This window comes from Lithobates pipiens, unplaced genomic scaffold, assembly GCF_037356315.1.
Source record: "Lithobates pipiens isolate NorthernLeopardFrog02 unplaced genomic scaffold, aLitPip1_a1.2 Scaffold_19, whole genome shotgun sequence".
NCBI lineage: Eukaryota > Metazoa > Chordata > Amphibia > Anura > Ranidae > Lithobates > Lithobates pipiens.
In genome coordinates this window covers 585,574,934-585,593,621 of record NW_027507764.1, presented here as the reverse complement: position 1 = coordinate 585,593,621, position 18,688 = coordinate 585,574,934, and the positions used below count along the sequence as shown (strand labels likewise).

Here is an 18,688-nt window from a genome sequence, read left to right as displayed (position 1 = left end):
TGTTTGTTACAATACATATCACATAGAAAGTCCAATTTTTCATGTGCTTTTATCTATTGATTCTGGGGATGTGGTTCCATTAAAACATTGGTCGGCAACCCTTCCTAGATTATAAAATAGTAAGAGTGCTTTATAGATGTATTTTTTTTTTTTTGCCTGTTTTAGAAGCATAATTTTTAAAAAAAATGTATTACAATTTTTTTTTTTGTTTTTGTTTTTTATCCAGGAGACTGCATTGCACCAGAAATTATATCCACATGCACCTCTTTGTGTCCTTCATGCTGAGAGCCATCAGCATCTTTGTGAAAGACACCGTCTTGTATTCCGGGTACGTTCTGGAGGAGATGGAACGCTTCTCTGAAGAAGACTTGAAATCGATCACCCACGCCCCTCCAGTAGACAAGTCGCAGTTTGTGAGTGATGCCCTATATAGGCACCAAAAAAGATTGTTTCTTTCCGGCATTTTTTTATTTTATTTTTTTCATGATAAAAAAAGTCCTAAGTTTTAATCTTTAATCTTTGCCTTACTTTACTGCTTTTAAGATGAAAGAGACGCAACAGCCAAAGTTCAAAGAAACGTAGTAACAAAATGAAAACCCATCAGGGGACTATTCATGTTCATAGCGGAAGTGTTTATTGAGTTGCGGAGAATGATATGACAGATGAAGGGCTGAAATGACAGCGGCTCCATCAAGTACAATTTTTGGTGCCTAATTTTATATATATATGTGGTATCTCACAAAAGTAAGTACACCCCTCACTTTTTTGTAAATATTTCCTTCTCTCTTTTCATGTGACAACACTGAAGAAATGACACTTGTCTACAATGTAAAGTAGTGAGTGTACAGCTTGTATAACAGTGTAAATTTGCTGTCCCCTCAACATAACTCAACACACAGCCATTAACGTCTAAACCGCTGGCGACAAAAGTCAGTATACCCCTAAGTGAAAATGTCCAAATTGGGCCCAAAGTGTCAATATTTTGGGTGGCCACCATTATTTTCCATCACTGCCTTAACCCTCTTGGGCATGGAGGTCACCAGAGCTTCACACTGGAGTCCTCTTCCCCTCCTCCATGATGACATCACGGAGCTGGTGGATGTTGGAGACCTTGCGCTCCTCCACCTTCCCTTTGAGGATGTCCCACAGATGATCAATAGGGTTTAGGTCTGGAGACATGCTTGGCCAGTCCATCACCTTTACCCTCAGCTTCTTTAGCAAGGCAGTGGTCGTATTGTAGGTGTGTTTGGGGTGGTTATCATGTTGGAATACTGCCCTGCGGTCCAGTCTCTGAAGGGAGGGGATCATGCTCTGCTTCAGTATGTCACAGTACATGTTGGCATTCATGGTCCCCTCAATGATCTGTAGCTCCCCAGTGCCGGCAGCACTCATGCAGCACCAGACCATCACACTCCCACCACCATGCCTGACTGTAGACAAGACACACTTGTCTTTGTCCTCCTCACCTGGTTGCCCCCACACAAGCTTGTCACCATCTGACACCAAATACGTTTATCTTTGTCTCATCAGACCACAGGACATGGTTCCAGTAATCCATGTCCTTAGTCTGCTTGTCTTCAGCAATCTGTTTGCGGGCTTTCTTGTGCATCATCTTTAGAAGAGACTTCCTTCTGGGATGACAGCCATGCGGACCAATTTGATGCAGTGTGCGGCGTATGGTCTGAGCACTGACAGGCTGACCCCCCACCCCTACAACCTCTACAGCAATGCTGGCAGCACTCATATGTCTATTTCCCAAAGACAACCTCTGGATATGATGCTGAGCACGTGACCTCAACTTCTTTGGTGGACCATGGCGAGGCCTGTTCTGAGTGGAACCTGTCCTGTTAAACCTCTATATGGTCTTGGCCACCGTGCTGCAGCTCAGTTTCAGGGTCTTGGCAATCTTCTTATAGCCTAGGCCATCTTTATGTAGATTAAAGATTAAAAAAAAAAAAATTTTCAGATCCTCAGGGAGTTCTTTGCCATGAGGTGCCATGTTGAACTTCCAGTGACCAGTATGAGAGAGTGAGAGCGATAACACCTAATTTAACACACCTGCTCCCCATTCACATCTGAGACTTTGTAAAACTAACGAGTCACATGACACCGAGAGGGAAAATGGCTAATTGGGCCTAATTTGGACATTTTCACATAGGGGTGTACTCACTTTTGTTGCCAGTGGTTTAGACATTAATGGCTGTGTTTTGAGTTATTTTGAGGGGACAGGAAATTTACACTGTTATACAAGCTGTACACTCACTACTTTACATTGTAGACAAGTGTCATTTCTTCAGTGTTGTCACATGAAAAGATAGAAGAAAATATTTACAAAAATGTGACTGAGGGGTGTACTTACTTTTCTGAGATACTGTATATGGAATGGGAAGAAATTTCCACAAACAACTCCAAATTAATGGCCATGGTTTTGGAATGGGGGGGGGGGGCAAATCCATATAGATGTCCATGGTTTTGGAATGGGGGCAACTCAAAAATGAATGGTCATGGTTTTGAAATGGGGGGGCAAATCCATATAGATGGCCATGGTTTGGGAATGGGGGGCAAATCCATATAGATGGCCATGGTTTTGGAATGGGCGGTAACTCGAAAATGAATGGTCATGGTTTTGAAATGGGGGGGCAAATCCATATAGATGGCCATGGTTTTGGAATGGGCGGTAACTCGAAAATGAATGGTCATGGTTTTTGAAATGGGGGGCAACTCCATATTAAAGATTATTGTTTCTGAATAGTAGGCAATACCAAATTAATGACCATGGTAGTTGAATGTAGGGCAATTCGATAATAATGGCCATGGTTTTGGAATATGGCAACTCCATATGATTACCCATGATTTTGAAGGGGGGGGGGGGGGGGGGGGCAACTCCATATTAATGGCCATGGTTTTGGAATGGGCAGCATATTCAAAATAATGATCATAGTTTTGGACTGGGGGCAAATCCATATTCATGGCCATGGCTTTGGAATGGAGGTCAAATCCATATTAATGGCAATGGGCGGCAACTCGAAATAATGACCATGGTTTTGAAATGGGGGACAACTCCATGTTAAAGATCATTGTTTTGGAATAGGGGCAACACCATATTAATGGCCATGGTAAGTGAATGGAGGGCAACTCCATAATAATGTCCATGGTTTTGGAATGGGGGCAACTCTATATGAATGGCTATGGTTTTGAAAGGGGGACGGGCAACTCCATATTATTGGCTATGGTTTTGGAATGGGCGGCAGCACTACAATAATGGCCATGGTTTCGGAATGGAGGTCAAATCCATATTAATGGCCATGGTTTTGAAATAGCCGGCAAATCCATATTAAAGATCATTGTTTTGCAATGGAGGCAACTCCATTATAATAGCTATAGTTTTGGAATGGGAGGGGCAACTTCTAATTAAAGGCCATGGTTTTGAAATGGGGGACAAATATATATTAATGATCATGGTTTTGGAATGGGCAGCAACTCCAAAATAATTGCCATGGTTCTGGAGTTTGGACAACTCCATACTAATCAGCGTCGTTTTGAAATGGGGTGGCAACTCCATATTGATGATCATGGTATTGAAACAGTGGGTAGTTCCAAATTAATGGCCTTGGTCTTGTAATGGGGCAGTTCTGCATTAATAGCCATGGTTTTGGAATGGGTGCAGCTCGATATTAATGGCTATGGTTTTGGAATAGGGGAGAAGACCCATGGTCTTGGAATGGATGAAAACGCAATATTAATGTATGTAGTTTTGGAATGGAAGGTCCAACAAGCTCATATAGGTGTGATCAGGTCAGATTTCTCAAACCTTTGGTCCTATAGTATAGCTGTGCTCCCCCCTGTACACCTGTATAGTAAGGGAAGCGGGGCGGCATGTAGAGGAACCGATACCCTCCATTTTCTCAATCTCCTTTCTCTGTCTCAAAGGTGAAACATTAGAGGTCTGTTTAAAACCCTGGTATCTCGACAAAGCCCCCCCCCCCCCCCCCCCCCCATGACTTAATTGTAAAAAAAATTAAATAAAAATGAAATAAAATACAATGGCAAAAAATAATAAAAAAGAAAAGTTTTTAAACTTATACATACTTTTTTTTTTTTTATAGCATAGACTAGGGATATGCAATTAGCGGACCCCCAGCTGTTGCAAAACTACAAGTCCCATCATGCCTCTGCCTCTGGCTGTCATGCTTGTGGCTGTCAGAGTCTCGCTAGGCCTCATGGGAATTGTAGTTCTGCAACAGCTGGAGGTCTGCTAATTGCATATCCCCGGCATAGACCTATGTTTGTTCCAAGCATGTCTGAATTCGCTTCCTGTTGACTGACTCCCTACCTCTCCCTGACTCCCTACCTCTGTTGGAAGTCTATTCCAACCATCAACTACTCTTTCTGTAAAATAATACTTTCTGCGGTTAGTTTTCTCTACTACATAATAACGGTTCCTTTATTCATCTCCCTCAGGTGGGCTGTAAGGTGGCTGTTACTTTCTTCCTATACTTCCTGGCCACAAACTACTACTGGATCCTCGTGGAGGGACTCTACCTGCATTGCCTCATATTTATGGCTTTTTTCTCCGATAAGAAATATCTCTGGGGATTCACACTTTTTGGTTGGGGTGAGTTATTTTTATCTTTTAAAGGGAATCTTTGGGATAGAAATGTTGAAGGTTGTGTGGTTTGAACGGTAAAAATATTATATATACATTTATCAGCCATAACGTTATGGCCACCCACCGTAACCACCTAATATTGAATAGGTCAACCTTTTGCTGCCAAACAAGCCCTGATCCATCGAAGGCAAGGATTCCCAATAGACCTGAGGCAATGCTGTGGTAACTGGCACCAAGCCATAAGTAGCAGATCACTTCCTCTGCCGGTTTGCCATCTTTCTGGTGCCGTCTCTTCCCCAGATAAGTGGAGCGTCCACATGATGTAAAAGAAAAGGTGAGGTCCAGTAATGACATTCACATCCCTATTGTCTGCACTTTTGGCTCAGACAGGGGTCAGCAAGGGATCCCTGAGCGGTGTGCGGCTATGGAGCCCCATACATAGCAAACTGTGATGCGTTGTGTGTTCTGACACCTTTCTATCAGAACCAGCATTCATTTTTTCAGCTATTTCAGCTCCAAAGGCCAGTCTTCTACACAGGCCAGTCTTCCCTCCCCACCTCCATCAATGAGCCTTCCATCCCCACCACATCAATGAGCTTTCCATCCCCACCTCTATAAATGATCCCCCTTCCTTACCACATCAATGAGCCCCCCCTCCCCACCCCCATCAATGACCCCCCCTCTCCACCCCCATCAATGACCCCCCTCTCCACCCCCATCAATGACCCCCCTCTCCACCCCCATCAATGACCCCCCTCTCCACCCCCATTAATGAGCCTTCCCTCCCCACCTCCATCAATGAGCCCTCCCTCCCGACCTCCATCAATGAGCCCTCCCTCCCCACCCCCATCAATCAGCCTTCCCTCCCCACTTCCATCAATCAGCCTTCCCCTCTCCACCTCCATCAATGAGCTTCCCCTCCCCCCACCTCCATCAATGAGCCCTCCCTCCCCACCTCCATCAATGAGCCCTCCCTCCCCACCTCCATTAATGAGCTTTCCAACCCCACCCCATCAATCAGCCTTCCATCCCCACCTCTATAAATGAGCTCCCTTCCTTACCCCATCAATGAGCCCCCCCATCCCCATTAATGAGCCCCTCCTCCCCACCCCATCAATGAGCCCCCCCGCCCCACCCCCATCAATGAGCCCCCCTCCCCACCCCATTAATGAGCCTTCCCTCCCCACCTCCATCAATGAACCTTCCCTCCCCACCTCCATCAACGAGACTTCCCTCCCCACCTCCATCAATGAGCCCTCCCTCCCCACCCCCATCAATGAGCCCTCCCTCCCCACCCCCATCAATGAGCCCTCCCTCCCCACCCCCATCAATGAGCCCTCCCTCCCCACCCCCATCAATGAGCCTTCCCTTCCCACCCCCATCAATGAGCCCTCCCTTCCCACCCCCATCAATGAGCCCTCCCTTCCCACCCCCATCAATGAGCCTCCCTCCATCCATCAATGAGCCTTCCCCTCCCCACCTCCATCAATGAGCCTTCCCTCCCTACCTCCATCAATGAGCCTTCCCCTCCCCACCTCCATCAATGAGTCTTCCCTCACCACCTCCATCAATGAGCCTTCCCTCCCTACCTCCATCAATCAGCCTTCCCTCCCCACCCCCATCAATCAGCCTTCCCTACCCACCTCCATCAATGAGATTCCCCTCCCCACTTCCATCAATGAGCCTTCCCTCCCCACCTCCATCAATGAAACTTCCCCTCCCCACCCCCATCAATGAGCCCTCCCTCCCCACCTCCATCAATGTGCCTTCCCTCCCCACTTTCATCAATGAGCCTCCCTCCATCCATCAATGCGCCTTCCCTCCCTACCACCATCAATGAGCCTTCCCCTCCCTACCTCCATCAATGAGCCCTCCTTCCCCACCCCCATCAATCAGCCTTCCCTCCCCACCCCCATCAATCAGCCTTCCCTACCCACCTACATCAATGAGCTTCCCCTCCCCACTTCCATAAATGAGCCTTCCCTCCCCACCTCCATCAATGAGCCTTCCCCTCTCCACCTCCATCTATGAGCTTCCCCTCCCCCCACCTCCATCAATGAGCCCTCCCTCCCCACCTCCATCAATGAGCCCTCCCTCCCCACCTCCATCAATGAGCCTTCCCTCCCCACCTCCATCAATGAGCTTCCCCTCCCCACTTTTATCAATGAGCCTTCCCTCCCCACCTCCATCAATGAGCCTTCCCCTCTCCACCTCCATCAATGAGCTTCCCCTCCACCCACCTCCATCAATGAGCCTTCCCTCTTCACCTCCATCAATGAGCCTTCCCTCCCCACCTCCACCAATGAGACTTCCCTCCCCACCTCCATCAATGAGACTTCCCTCCCCACCTCCATCAATGAGCCCTACCTCCCCAGCCCTATCACTAACCCCCCCATCCATCAATGAGTCTCCCCCCCCCACCCCCGATCAATGAGCCTTCCCTCCCCACCTACATCAATTAGCCTTGGCTGCCCATGACTATCTCCGGTTTTCCTTCCTTGGACCACTTGTCCCATCAATCAGCCTTCCCTCCCCACCTCCATCAATGAGCCTCCCCTCCCCACTTTCATCAATGAGCCTCCCTCCATCCACCAATGAGTCTTCCCCTCCCCACCTCCATCAATGAGCCTTCCCCTCCCCACCCCCATCAATGAGCCCTCCCTCCCCACCTCCATCAATGTGCCTTCCCTCCCCACTTTCAGCAGTGAGCCTCCCTCCATCCATCAATGAGCCTTCCCCTCCCCACCTCCATCAATGAGCCTTCCCTCCCTACCTCCATCAATGAGCCTTCCCCTCCCCACCTCCATCAATGAGTCTTCCCTCACCACCTCCATCAATGAGCCTTCCCTCCCTACCTCCATCAATCAGCCTTCCCTCCCCACCCCCATCAATCAGCCTTCCCTACCCACCTCCATCAATGAGATTCCCCTCCCCACTTCCATCAATGAGCCTTCCCTCCCCACCTCCATCAATGATCCTTCCCCTCCCCACCCCTTCAATGAGCCCTCCCTCCCCACCTCCATCAATGTGCCTTCCCTCCCCACTTTCATCAATGAGCCTCCCTCCATCCATCAATGCGCCTTCCCTCCCTACCGCCATCAATGAGCCTTCCCCTCCCCACCTCCATCAATGAGCCTTCCCTCCCTACCACCATCAATGAGCCTTCCCCTCCCCACCCCCATCAATCAGCCTTCCCTCCCCACCCCCATTAATCAGCCTTCCCTACCCACCTTCATCAATGAGCTTCCCCTCCCCACTTCCATAAATGAGCCTTCCCTCCCCACCTCCATCAATGAGCCTTCCCCTCTCCACCTCCATCTATGAGCTTCTCCTCCCCCCACCTCCATCAATGAGCCCTCCCTCCCCACCTCCATTAATGAGCCTTCCCTCCCCACCTCTATCAATGAGCTTCCCTCCCCACTTCCATCAATGAGCCTCCCCTCCCCACCTCCATCAATGAGCCTTCCCCTCTCCACCTCCATCAATGAGCTTCCCCTCCACCCACCTCCATCAATGAGCCTTCCCTCTTCACCTCCATCAATGAGCCTTCCCTCCCCACCTCCACCAATGAGACTTCCCTCCCCACCTCCATCAATGAGACTTCCCTCCCCACCTCCATCAATGAGCCCTACCTCCCCAGCCCTATCACTAACCCCCCCATCCATCAATGAGTCTTCCCCCCACCCCCGATCAATGAGCCTTCCCTCCCCACCTACATCAATTAGCCTTGGCTGCCCATGACTATCTCCGGTTTTCCTTCCTTGGACCACTTGTCCCATCAATCAGCCTTCCCTCCCCACCTCCATCAATGAGCCTCCCCTCCCCACTTTCATCAATGAGCCTCCCTCCATCCACCAATGAGTCTTCCCCTCCCCACCTCCATCAATGAGCCTTCCCCTCCCCACCTCCATCAATGAGCCTTCCCTCCCCACCTCCATCAATGAGCCTTCCCTCCCCACCTCCATCAATGAGCCTTCCCTCCCCACCTCCATCAATGAGCCTCCCTCCATCCACCAATGAGTCTTCCCCTCCCCACCTCCATCAATGAGCCTTCCCCTCCCCACCTCCATCAATGAGCCTTCCCTCCCCACCTCCATCAATGAGCCTTCCCTCCCCACCTCCATCAATGAGCCTTCCCTCCCCACCTCCATCAATGAGCCTTCCCTCCCTACCTCCATCAATCAGCCTTCCCTCCCCACCTCCATCAATGAGCCTCCCCTCCCCACTTTCATCAATGAGCCTCCCTCCATCCACCAATGAGTCTTCCCCTCCCCACCTCCATCAATGAGCCTTCCCCTCCCCACCTCCATCAATGAGCCTTCCCTCCCCACCTCCATCAATGAGCCTTCCCTCCCCACCTCCATCAATGAGCCTTCCCTCCCTACCTCCATCAATCAGCCTTCCCTCCCCACCTCCATCAATGAGCCTCCCCTCCCCACTTTCATCAATGAGCCTCCCTCCATCCACCAATGAGTCTTCCCCTCCCCACCTCCATCAATGAGCCTTCCCCTCCCCACCTCCATCAATGAGCCTTCCCCTCCCCACCTCCATCAATGAGCCTTCCCTCCCCACCTCCATCAATGAGCCTTCCCTCCCCACCTCCATCAATGAGCCTTCCCTCCCCACCTCCATCAATGAGCCTTCCCTCCCTACCTCCATCAATCAGCCTTCCCTCCCCACCTCCATCAATGAGCCTGCCCTCCCCACTTTCATCAATGAGCCTCCCTCCATCCACCAATGAGTCTTCCCCTCCCCACCTCCATCAATGAGCCTTCCCCTCCCCACCTCCATCAATGAGCCTTCCCTCCCCACCTCCATCAATGAGCCTTCCCTCCCCACCTCCATCAATGAGCCTTCCCTCCCCACCTCCATCAATGAGCCTTCCCTCCCCACCTCCATCAATGAGCCTTCCCTCCCCACTTTCATCAATGAGCCTTCCCTCCCCACTTTCATAATTGAGCCTTCCCCTCCCCACCTCCATCAATGAGCCTTCCCCTCCCCACCTCCATCAATGAGTCTTCCATCCCCACCTCCATCAATGAGCCTTCCCCTCCCCACCTCCATTAATGAGTCTTCCCTCCCCTCCTCCATCAATGAGCCTTCCCTCCCCACCTCTATCAATGAGCCTTCACCTCTCCACCTCCATCAATGAGCCCTCCCTCCCCACCCCTATCAATCAGCCTTCCCTCCCCACCCCCATCAATCAGCCTTCCCTACCCACCTCCATCAATGAGCCTTCCTCTCTCCAACTCCATCAATGAGCTCCCCCTCCCCCATCAATGAGCCCTCCCTCCCCACCTCCATCAATAAGCCCTCCCTCCTCACCTCCATCAATGAGCCTTCCCTCCCCACCTTTATCAATGAGATTTCCCTCCCCATCTCCATCAATGAGCCCTCCCTCCCCCACCTCCATCAATGAGCCTTCCCCTCTCCACCTCCATCAATGAGCCCTCCCTCCCCACCTCCATCAATGAGACTTCCCTCCCCACCTCCATCAATGAGCCCTACCTCCCCAGCCCCATCAATAAGCCTCCCCCCCATCCATCAATGAACCTCCCCCCGCCACCCCCGATCAATGAGCCTTCCCTCCCCACCTCCATCAATCAGCCTTGGCTGCCCATGATTCTATCTCCAGTTTTCCTTCCTTGGACCACTTGTGGTCAGTCCTGACCACTGCAGGCCGCGAACATTTCAGAGGAGCTGCAGTTTTGGAGTTGCTCTGACCTAGTCATCTAGACCAGTGTTTCTCAACTGCAGTTCTCAAGGTGCCCCAACAGGTCATGTTTTTAGGATTTCCTCACAACTGTGGTAATTACTAAGGCAGTGAAACTGATCTAATCCCCTCTGCAAAATAATGGAAAGCCTGAAAACAAGGGCGCTTGAGGACTGGAGTTGAGAAACACTGATCTAGATATTACAATTTTCCCCTTGTTAAAGCCACTCAAATCCTTACACTTACCCATTTTTTTTCTTTTGACAAATAAACTTCAGGGACAACATGTTTACTTGCTGATGCCATTGTAAAGAGATAATCAATGTTAATTACTTGGTCATAATGTTATGGCTGATTGGTGTATATACAGTGCCTTGAAAAAGTATTCATTGAACTCTTCCACATTTTGTCATGTTAAAACTAAAACCGTAAATGTATTTTATTGGGATTTTATGTGATAGACCAACACAAAGTGTCACATAATTGTGACGTGGAAGGAAAATGATAAATGGTTTTCAACATTTTCTACAAATAAATATATGAAAAGTGTGGGGGGAGGGGGGTATTTGCATTAAGTCCCCTTTACTCTGATACCCCTAACTAAAATCTAGTGGAACCTAGTGGTGCCTTCAGAAGTCACCTAATTAGTAAATAGAGTCCACCTGTGTGTCATTTAATCTCAGTATAAATACAGCTGTTCTGTGAAGCCCTCAGAGGTTTGTTAGAGAACCATAGTGAACAAACAGCATCACGAAGGCCAAGGAACACACCAGACAGGTCAGGGATAAAGTTGTGGAGAAGTATAAAGCAGGGTTAGGTTATAAAAAAAAATCTCCCAAGCTTTGAACATCTCACGGAGCTCTGTTCAATCCATCATCGGAAAATGGAAAGAGTATGGCACAACTGCAAACCTACCAAGACATGGCCGTCCACCTAAACTGACCGGAGAGCATTCATCAGAGAAGAGCCAAGAGGTCCATGGTAACTCTGGAGGAGCTGCAGAGTGTTTATATGTGATTTATTCATATATTATTTCTTATATTTTCTATGTTATTATATGTTGTTTATTATAATTGATTTGCATGTTATTCATTCCTTGACAGACGGATAATATTCATCTTTTCAATTTATTGAATAAATAATATGTATTCCATGTTTTTGTTTGAATTCATGCTGTGATGCAACAATTGTAAAAGGTGTAAAGGAATGTTTTCTATGGGGATTACATTGTATCATAACATCTTCACACTCGCAGGAAACATTGTTTCAATTTTCCTGAAAGCCATAAAGCAGAGGTATTGAATTAAAATTCATGGAGGTCCAGTCAGTAAAATATTCTTCCAGCAGAGGTCCGAGTCTCAGCCCCCCTCTTCTTTTAGGCCAGGTTCACATCTCTGGCTGGGGGATATACGCAATATACGCAAAATCTCATGCGTTTCTGACCCGCAGAGAAATGCGCTGCACTTTAGCAGATGTGTGTGGGTGCCATTAAGAATTAACATTGGCGCCTACGGCATATTTTTGCGTGCGCAGATCCTCATGGTGTTACAGCGATAAAAAAAAAAGGTCAGGGCTTCTTTCCCTGCGTTTGTCATGGGTAGAGCTCCCCCCAATTACAGTCCTACGACCCCCAATTACTGTACTCAACCTCCCCAATTACAGCCCTCAGCTCCCCATTACTGTCCTCAACCCCCCAATTACTGTCCTCCACTCCCCTCCATTACTGTTTTCAGCCCCCCCCCCCATTATTGCCCTCAGCCCCCTTCTAGTACTGTCCTCAGCTCCCCCCCCCCCTTCATACATTACTGTCCCCAGCCCCCATTACTGTCCTCAGCTTCCACCCCCCCCCTTTCATACATTACTGTCCCCAGCCCCCATTACTGTCCTCAGCTCCCCCCCCCTTTCATACATTACTGCCCTCAGACAAGTTTTAGTACTGTCCTCAGCCCCCCCCCCCTTTTCATACATTACTGTTCCCAGCCCCCATTACTGTCCTCAGCTCCCCCCCTTCATAAATTACTGCCCTCAGCCACCTTCTAGTACTGTCCTCAGCCCCCCTTTTCATACATTACTGTCCCCAGCCCCCATTACTGTCCTCAGCTCCCCCCCCCCTTTCATACATTACTGCCCTCAGCCACCTTCTAGTAATGTCCTCAGCCCCCCCCCCTTTTTCATACATTACTGTCCCTGGCCCCCATTACTGTCCTCAGCCCCCCCCCCTCGTACATTACTGTCCTCAGCTCCCCCCCCACATTATTGCCCTTAGCCCCCCCATTACTGTTCTCAGCTCCCCCACACACATTGGCGCCTAAGGCACATTTTTGCACGCACAAATCCACATGGTGCTACAGCGATAAAAAAAAAAAAAGGTCCAGACTTCTTTCCCTGCATTTGTCATGGGTAGAGCAGTCCATTAGCTCCCCCCAATTACAGCCCTCAGCTCCCCATTACTGTCCTCAGCTCCCCCCCCCCCTTCATACATTACTGCCCTCAGACAAGTTTTAGTACTGTCCTCAGCCCCCCCCCCCCTTTTCATACATTACTGTTCCCAGCCCCCATTACTGTCCTCAGCTCCCCCCCCCTTCATAAATTACTGCCCTCAGCCACCTTCTAGTACTGTCCTCAGCCCCCCTTTTCATACATTACTGTCCCCAGCCCCCATTACTGTCCTCAGCTCCCCCCCCCCCCCTTTCATACATTACTGCCCTCAGCCACCTTCTAGTAATGTCCTCAGCCCCCCCCCTTTTTCATACATTACTGTCCCTGGCCCCCATTACTGTCCTCAGCCCCCCCCCCCTCGTACATTACTGTCCTCAGCTCCCCCCCCACATTATTGCCCTTAGCCCCCCATTACTGTTCTCAGCTCCCCCACACACATTGGCGCCTAAGGCACATTTTTGCACGCACAAATCCACATGGTGCTACAGCGATAAAAAAAAAAAAGGTCCAGACTTCTTTCCCTGCATTTGTCATGGGTAGAGCAGTCCATTAGCTCCCCCCAATTACAGCCCTCAGCTCCCCATTACTGTCCTCTGCTACCCCCAAATACTGTTTTCAGCCCCCCCCATTATTGTCCTTAGCCCCCTTCTAGTTTTAGTACTGTCCTTAGCTCCCCCCCTCCCTTTCATACATTAATGTCCTCAGATCCTCCCAACTACTGTCCTCAGACCCCCATTACTGTCTTCTGCCCTTTTATAGTACTGTCCTCAGCTCCCCCCCCCCCCCCCTCCATACATTACTGTCCTCGGCCCCCATATTACTGTCCTCAGCTCCCCATCACTGTCCTCAGCTCCCCCCCCCTTTCACACATTACTATCCTCAGACCCCCATTACTATCTTCTGCCCTTTTATAGTGCTGTCCTCAGCTCCTCCCCCCCTCCATACATTACTGTCCTCAGCTCCCCATTACTGTCCTCAGCTCCCCATTACTGTGCTCAGCTCCCCTCTTGCATTACTGTCCATAGCCTCATAACTGTCCTCAGATCCCCATGACTGTTCTCAGCCCCCCCCCCCCCCCATACATTACTGTCCTCAGCCCACATATTACTGTCCTCAGCCCCCCATTACTGTCCTCAGTTCCCCCTCACATTACTGTCCTTAGCCCCCATTACAGTCCTCAGCTCCCCCAAATTACTGCCCTCAGCTCCCCCCAATAACTGTTCTCAGCCCCCCCATTACTGTCCTCAGCCCCCAAATTACTATCCTCAGCTCCCCTCTTGCATTACTGTTCTGAGCCCTCCCCATGACTGTTCTCAGCTTCCCCCCCCTCCATACATTACTGTCCTCAGCCCACATATTACTGTCCTCAGCCCCCCATTACTATCCTCAGCTCCCCCCTCACATTACTGTCCTTAGCCCCCTATTAAAGTCCTCAGCTCCCCCCAATTACTTTCCTCAGCTCCCCCCATTACTGTTCTCAGCCCCCCCATTACTGTCCTCAGCCCCCTTTCAGTACTGTTCTCAGCTCCCCCCCCTGTATTACTGTCCTGAGCCCTCATATTACTGTCCCCCTCACATTACTGTACTCAGCCAAGCCATAACTGTCCTTAACTCCCCCTAACTACTGTCCTCAGCCCCCCCAATTACTGTCCTTAGCCCCCCCATTGCTGTCCTAAGCCCCCCCATTACTGTCCTCAGCCCCCTTTCCAGTTCTCAGCTCCCCCCTCCCCCATGCATTACTGTCCTCAGCCCCCGTATTATTGTCTTCAGCCCCCCCCCATTACTGTCCTCAGCTGCCCCCTCACATTACTGTCTATAGCCCCCAATTACTATCCTCAGCTTCCCCCAATTACTGTCCCCAGCCCCCCATTACTGTTTTCAGCCCCCCCCCCAGTACTGTCCTCAGCTCCCCAACATACATTTCTGTCCTCAGCCACCATATTACTGTACTCAGCCCCTCATTGCTGTCATCGGCTCCTCCTCCCCACATTACTGTTCTTAGCCCCCCATTACTGTTTTCAGCCCCCCCACATTATTGTCCTTAGCCCCCCATTACTGTCCTCAGCTCCCCCCCCTTCCCCCTTCCTGTCCTACTTTACACAGGCAGGGCAGAGGGCCGGAGGCACAGCAGGTCTGGACAGAGGGTGGAGGCTGTAAGCTAGTGATTGGTTGCTAGGATTGCCCTGCATCCTAATAACCAATCACCTGTTTGTTAACTCGGCAGCCCCTGCACTCTATCTAGAGCTGTCCTTCCTCCTGCGGATGGCTCTGAGAATGGCAGTGACAGCTGTGACGGCTCTGGTCAGAACGGCTCCTAAATGGTGGGAGTGGGACCCCGGTGGTCCAGATGGGACATTGACTCGGTCCAGATGCGGACTTAGTCCTGAGAACTTCCTGGTTGGGAGGAGACTCCTCTTGGCTTGACAAAGAGGCAGAGGAGCCTTGAAACATGTAGCCATGCACCCAGGGTGTCCCCCAGCATCTGATATCATCCCTTGGGTTCTTTTGGAGTCTCCTCCTGACCAGGAAATGCTCTAAACTTCCTATGCACTACCCAGCTATTGGCGGTACTACACAGTCCCTGGACTGGATGCCTCGGTTATAGGGTTTCCTGGATGTCCTGATTTCTTATGCTCTACTTGACTCCACAAACTTCTTTCATGTGAGTTGCCAGTTATTAGTTTTGATCATACAATAAATGGTTTAATGCTGCACTTAGATGGCGCCCTCTGCTTTGTGCATTTATTGACCCATGCTGTTGCTGACACATCAAAAGGCATACAACATTAATTTTCCCAAAACACAGGAAAAAAAAATGGGCATTTTTCAAAAAGAACTGCAGTGTGGAGATGAGAACAGACACTATTTTTGTCATGGGAAAGTCGGTTGCAATCGTTTTAGCGTGTCGCAATGCGTGCATTAAAATGCACCTGTGTAAATGGGCCCTAAATGAAAGTTGTTGCCTTCCTTGTCCTCACTGGGAAAACATAAAAAAAACAAAAAATCCCACATGAAATATCTCTATACACGTACGTTCGAATTCCCGATCTCCCGGACGCGCTCTATACATGTCTTATCAGCGATTGTTATTCTGCGTTTTCTCGGTATGACAGGTGCCTGGTTACTTGCATGAACGCGTCTTGGTTATCTTCATCAGCATGTCACGCTGCAAACGATGAATTTGATAACTGCGGTGGATGTGGCGTCCTATGAATTTTTTTTCCCCCCTCTGTGATAATGAGATGTGCAGCTAAAGAAGAAGAAAAAAAAATGAAATTTTCACGTTGGCGCTAAGCCACCCGCTGGCCCTCTTTGGAAGCCAGTCAGACGTTGTCAGCCTTGTAATAACCGCAGTTTGGATTAAATTGAGACGCGTGTGACAAGGCCGGTCTCGTTCAGAAGAACGCGAATCCTATTTAGCTGCCCCTGGTGGGAGTAATACGGGGGAGCGGGACGCGCCCGGGGATTGGAGGTCTCGTTAGTCGTGACAGGTGGACGTGTAATTGGGACCCAGGAATGTGTCACCTGTCTTATTTTGTGATGAACACGATGTCATCATGGTGCGATGGCTGCCGGCTCTGATAGCGACACAATACGGCTCATCGCTCCCCCATTAGACGTTGCGTTTCTCTTCTTATTGGAAGGGTTGTCAGAAGGCTCATCACTCGTGTAACACGGATGGATGAGCTTTCCTTGAAATACTATCTGGAAATTATGCGCAGAGCTCCTCCGATACCTAGATCTCCTCTTCTCTATCTGCCTGGCTTGGAAATGGATCATTGTTAACCGCTTGCTGGCCGGCGTACGTATATAAACGTCCTGTTATACCAGGATCATGGTGGCAGCGGTTTTTTTTTGTTTGTTTTTCAGGTAGCAATTGGCTGTCTTGTAAAAATAATATGGGCAGCTTTACAACCTTTCTAGATCACTTTTAGGGTTCCTGGGTTCTCACTAGGGTTGCACGGAGCCGATACCGAGTATGTGCACAAGTATCGGTACTGGTGCAAATGCACCAATACCTGAAACTGATACTTTCAGGCTTGGCTCTTTGAGCTGTCGGTGCGTCTCCCCTGTGTTAAAGAAGTCTGGTAATTGGAGCTGTTAAAAAAGAAAAAAAGCAGCCAGTGTCTTGTCATATAACGTCCTCCATCCGATAGTGTCCACGGCGTACTGCGCATGCGCAGTACACAGCAACACAGATTCCGAAAATTGCCGAGGATGAACGGCGCCTGCGCCGTGAGTCCAGGTTCTATCCCCACTATCCAAGTGGACATAGAGTAGGAATAAAAAAGAGCTGAGCGCGGCGAGCGAAGCTCGCCCGCGAGGGGCCCTCTAATATTCACAACCCTATGTCCGCTTGGATGGTGGGGCTACCACCTCCACTCACGGCGCAGGCGCCGTTCAGCTTCGGAGATTTCAGCCTGGACACTATTTGATGGCCAGACATTATACGGCAGAACACCGGCAATGTTTATTAACCACTTCAATACAGGGCATTTATACACCTTCCTTACCAGACCAATTTTTAGCTTTCAGCGCTCTCACACTTTGAATGCCAGTTACTCAGTCATGCAACACTGTACCCAAACAACATTTTTATCATTTCTTTCATACAAATAGAGCTTTCATTTGGTGGTATTTAATCACCACTGGGTTTTTATTTTTTGCGACATAAGTGAAAAAAGAGTGAAAATTTTGGGAAAAAACAAAACTTTTTTCCTATGATAAAATTTTGCAACTAAAGCCGCGTACACACGAGAGGACTGTCCGTCCAACTTAGTCCGCCGAAACACATTTCAGCGGACAGTCCGCTCGTGTGTGGGCTTCAGCGGACTTTTTCAGCGGACAGTCTGGCGGACTAAGTCTTTTGGAATTTCCGTAATACAGTCCGTCCAACTTTGGTTTCAGCGGACAGTCCGCTCGTGAGTAGGCTAGTTCGACGGACTAAGTATGGCGCATGCTCAGAAAGGATTTACACGGCGAAAGGTTGCATTGCAGTGTATTGGACATCGAATTTCTAGTCCCGTCGTACGTGCTGTACACGTCATCGCGCAAGCTTTCAGCGGACTGTCTGTTCATCGTGTGTGGTCAAGTCCGTTCATTCGAAAGTAGGACGGACTGTCCGTCGGATTGTCTGACGGACTTAGTTGGCCAGACAGTCCGCCCGTGTGTACGTGGCTTTAGTCATTTTTGTTCATAAATTTGGGCCAAAATGTATACGGCTCCATCTCTTTGGTAAAAGTAAACCAAATTAGTGGATATTATTTATTATTATTAGTTATAGAGTCTACGAGCTATGGTGCAAATCATTGAAAATTGATCACATCTGATCACACCTGATGCGCTGACGGCCTATCTCATTTCTTGAGGCTCTGAAATGCCTGGAAAGTACAAATACCCCCCCAAATAACCCCTTTTTGAAAAGTAGACAGTCCAAGGTATTTAGTAAGAGGCATGGTGAGTTTTTTGAAGTTGTAATTTTTTTTCCCACAATTCTTGGGAAAAAGAGAAAATGTTTTTTTTTTTGTTTTTTACAAAATTGTCATAATAACAAGTTATTTCTCATACACAGCATATGCATACTTCCAATTACACCCCAAAATACATTCTGAAACTCTTCCCAAGTATGGAGATAGCACATGTGTGGGACTTTTACACAGGCTGGCCACACAGAGAGGCCCAACATGCAGGGAGCACCGTAAGGGGTTCTAGGAGCATAACTGACACCTCTAATTTCCTAACGACCTATTACATTTGTGAAGGCCCTGGAGCACCAGGACAATGGAATTACCCACAAAATGACCCCATTTGGGAAAGCAAACACCCCAACGTATATTCTATGAGGCATAATGAGTCTTTTGAACAAAGTTAATTTTTTTCTACAAGTCTTCGGAATACGTGGAAAGAAAATGAAAACATTTTTTTTT

General features: G+C 49.1%; 1 protein-coding gene across 1 annotated transcript in view; it reads left to right on the top strand.

The window, feature by feature from the left end:
- PTH1R (parathyroid hormone 1 receptor) overlaps positions 1–18,688 on the top strand; it is a 489,474-nt gene that overhangs the window by 381,670 nt on the left and 89,116 nt on the right. The window contains exons 6-7 of the mRNA XM_077493522.1: positions 227–413; positions 4,462–4,615. Coding sequence (XP_077349648.1) covers positions 227–413; positions 4,462–4,615 — 341 coding nt within the window. The remainder of the gene's footprint in view (positions 1–226; positions 414–4,461; positions 4,616–18,688) is intronic.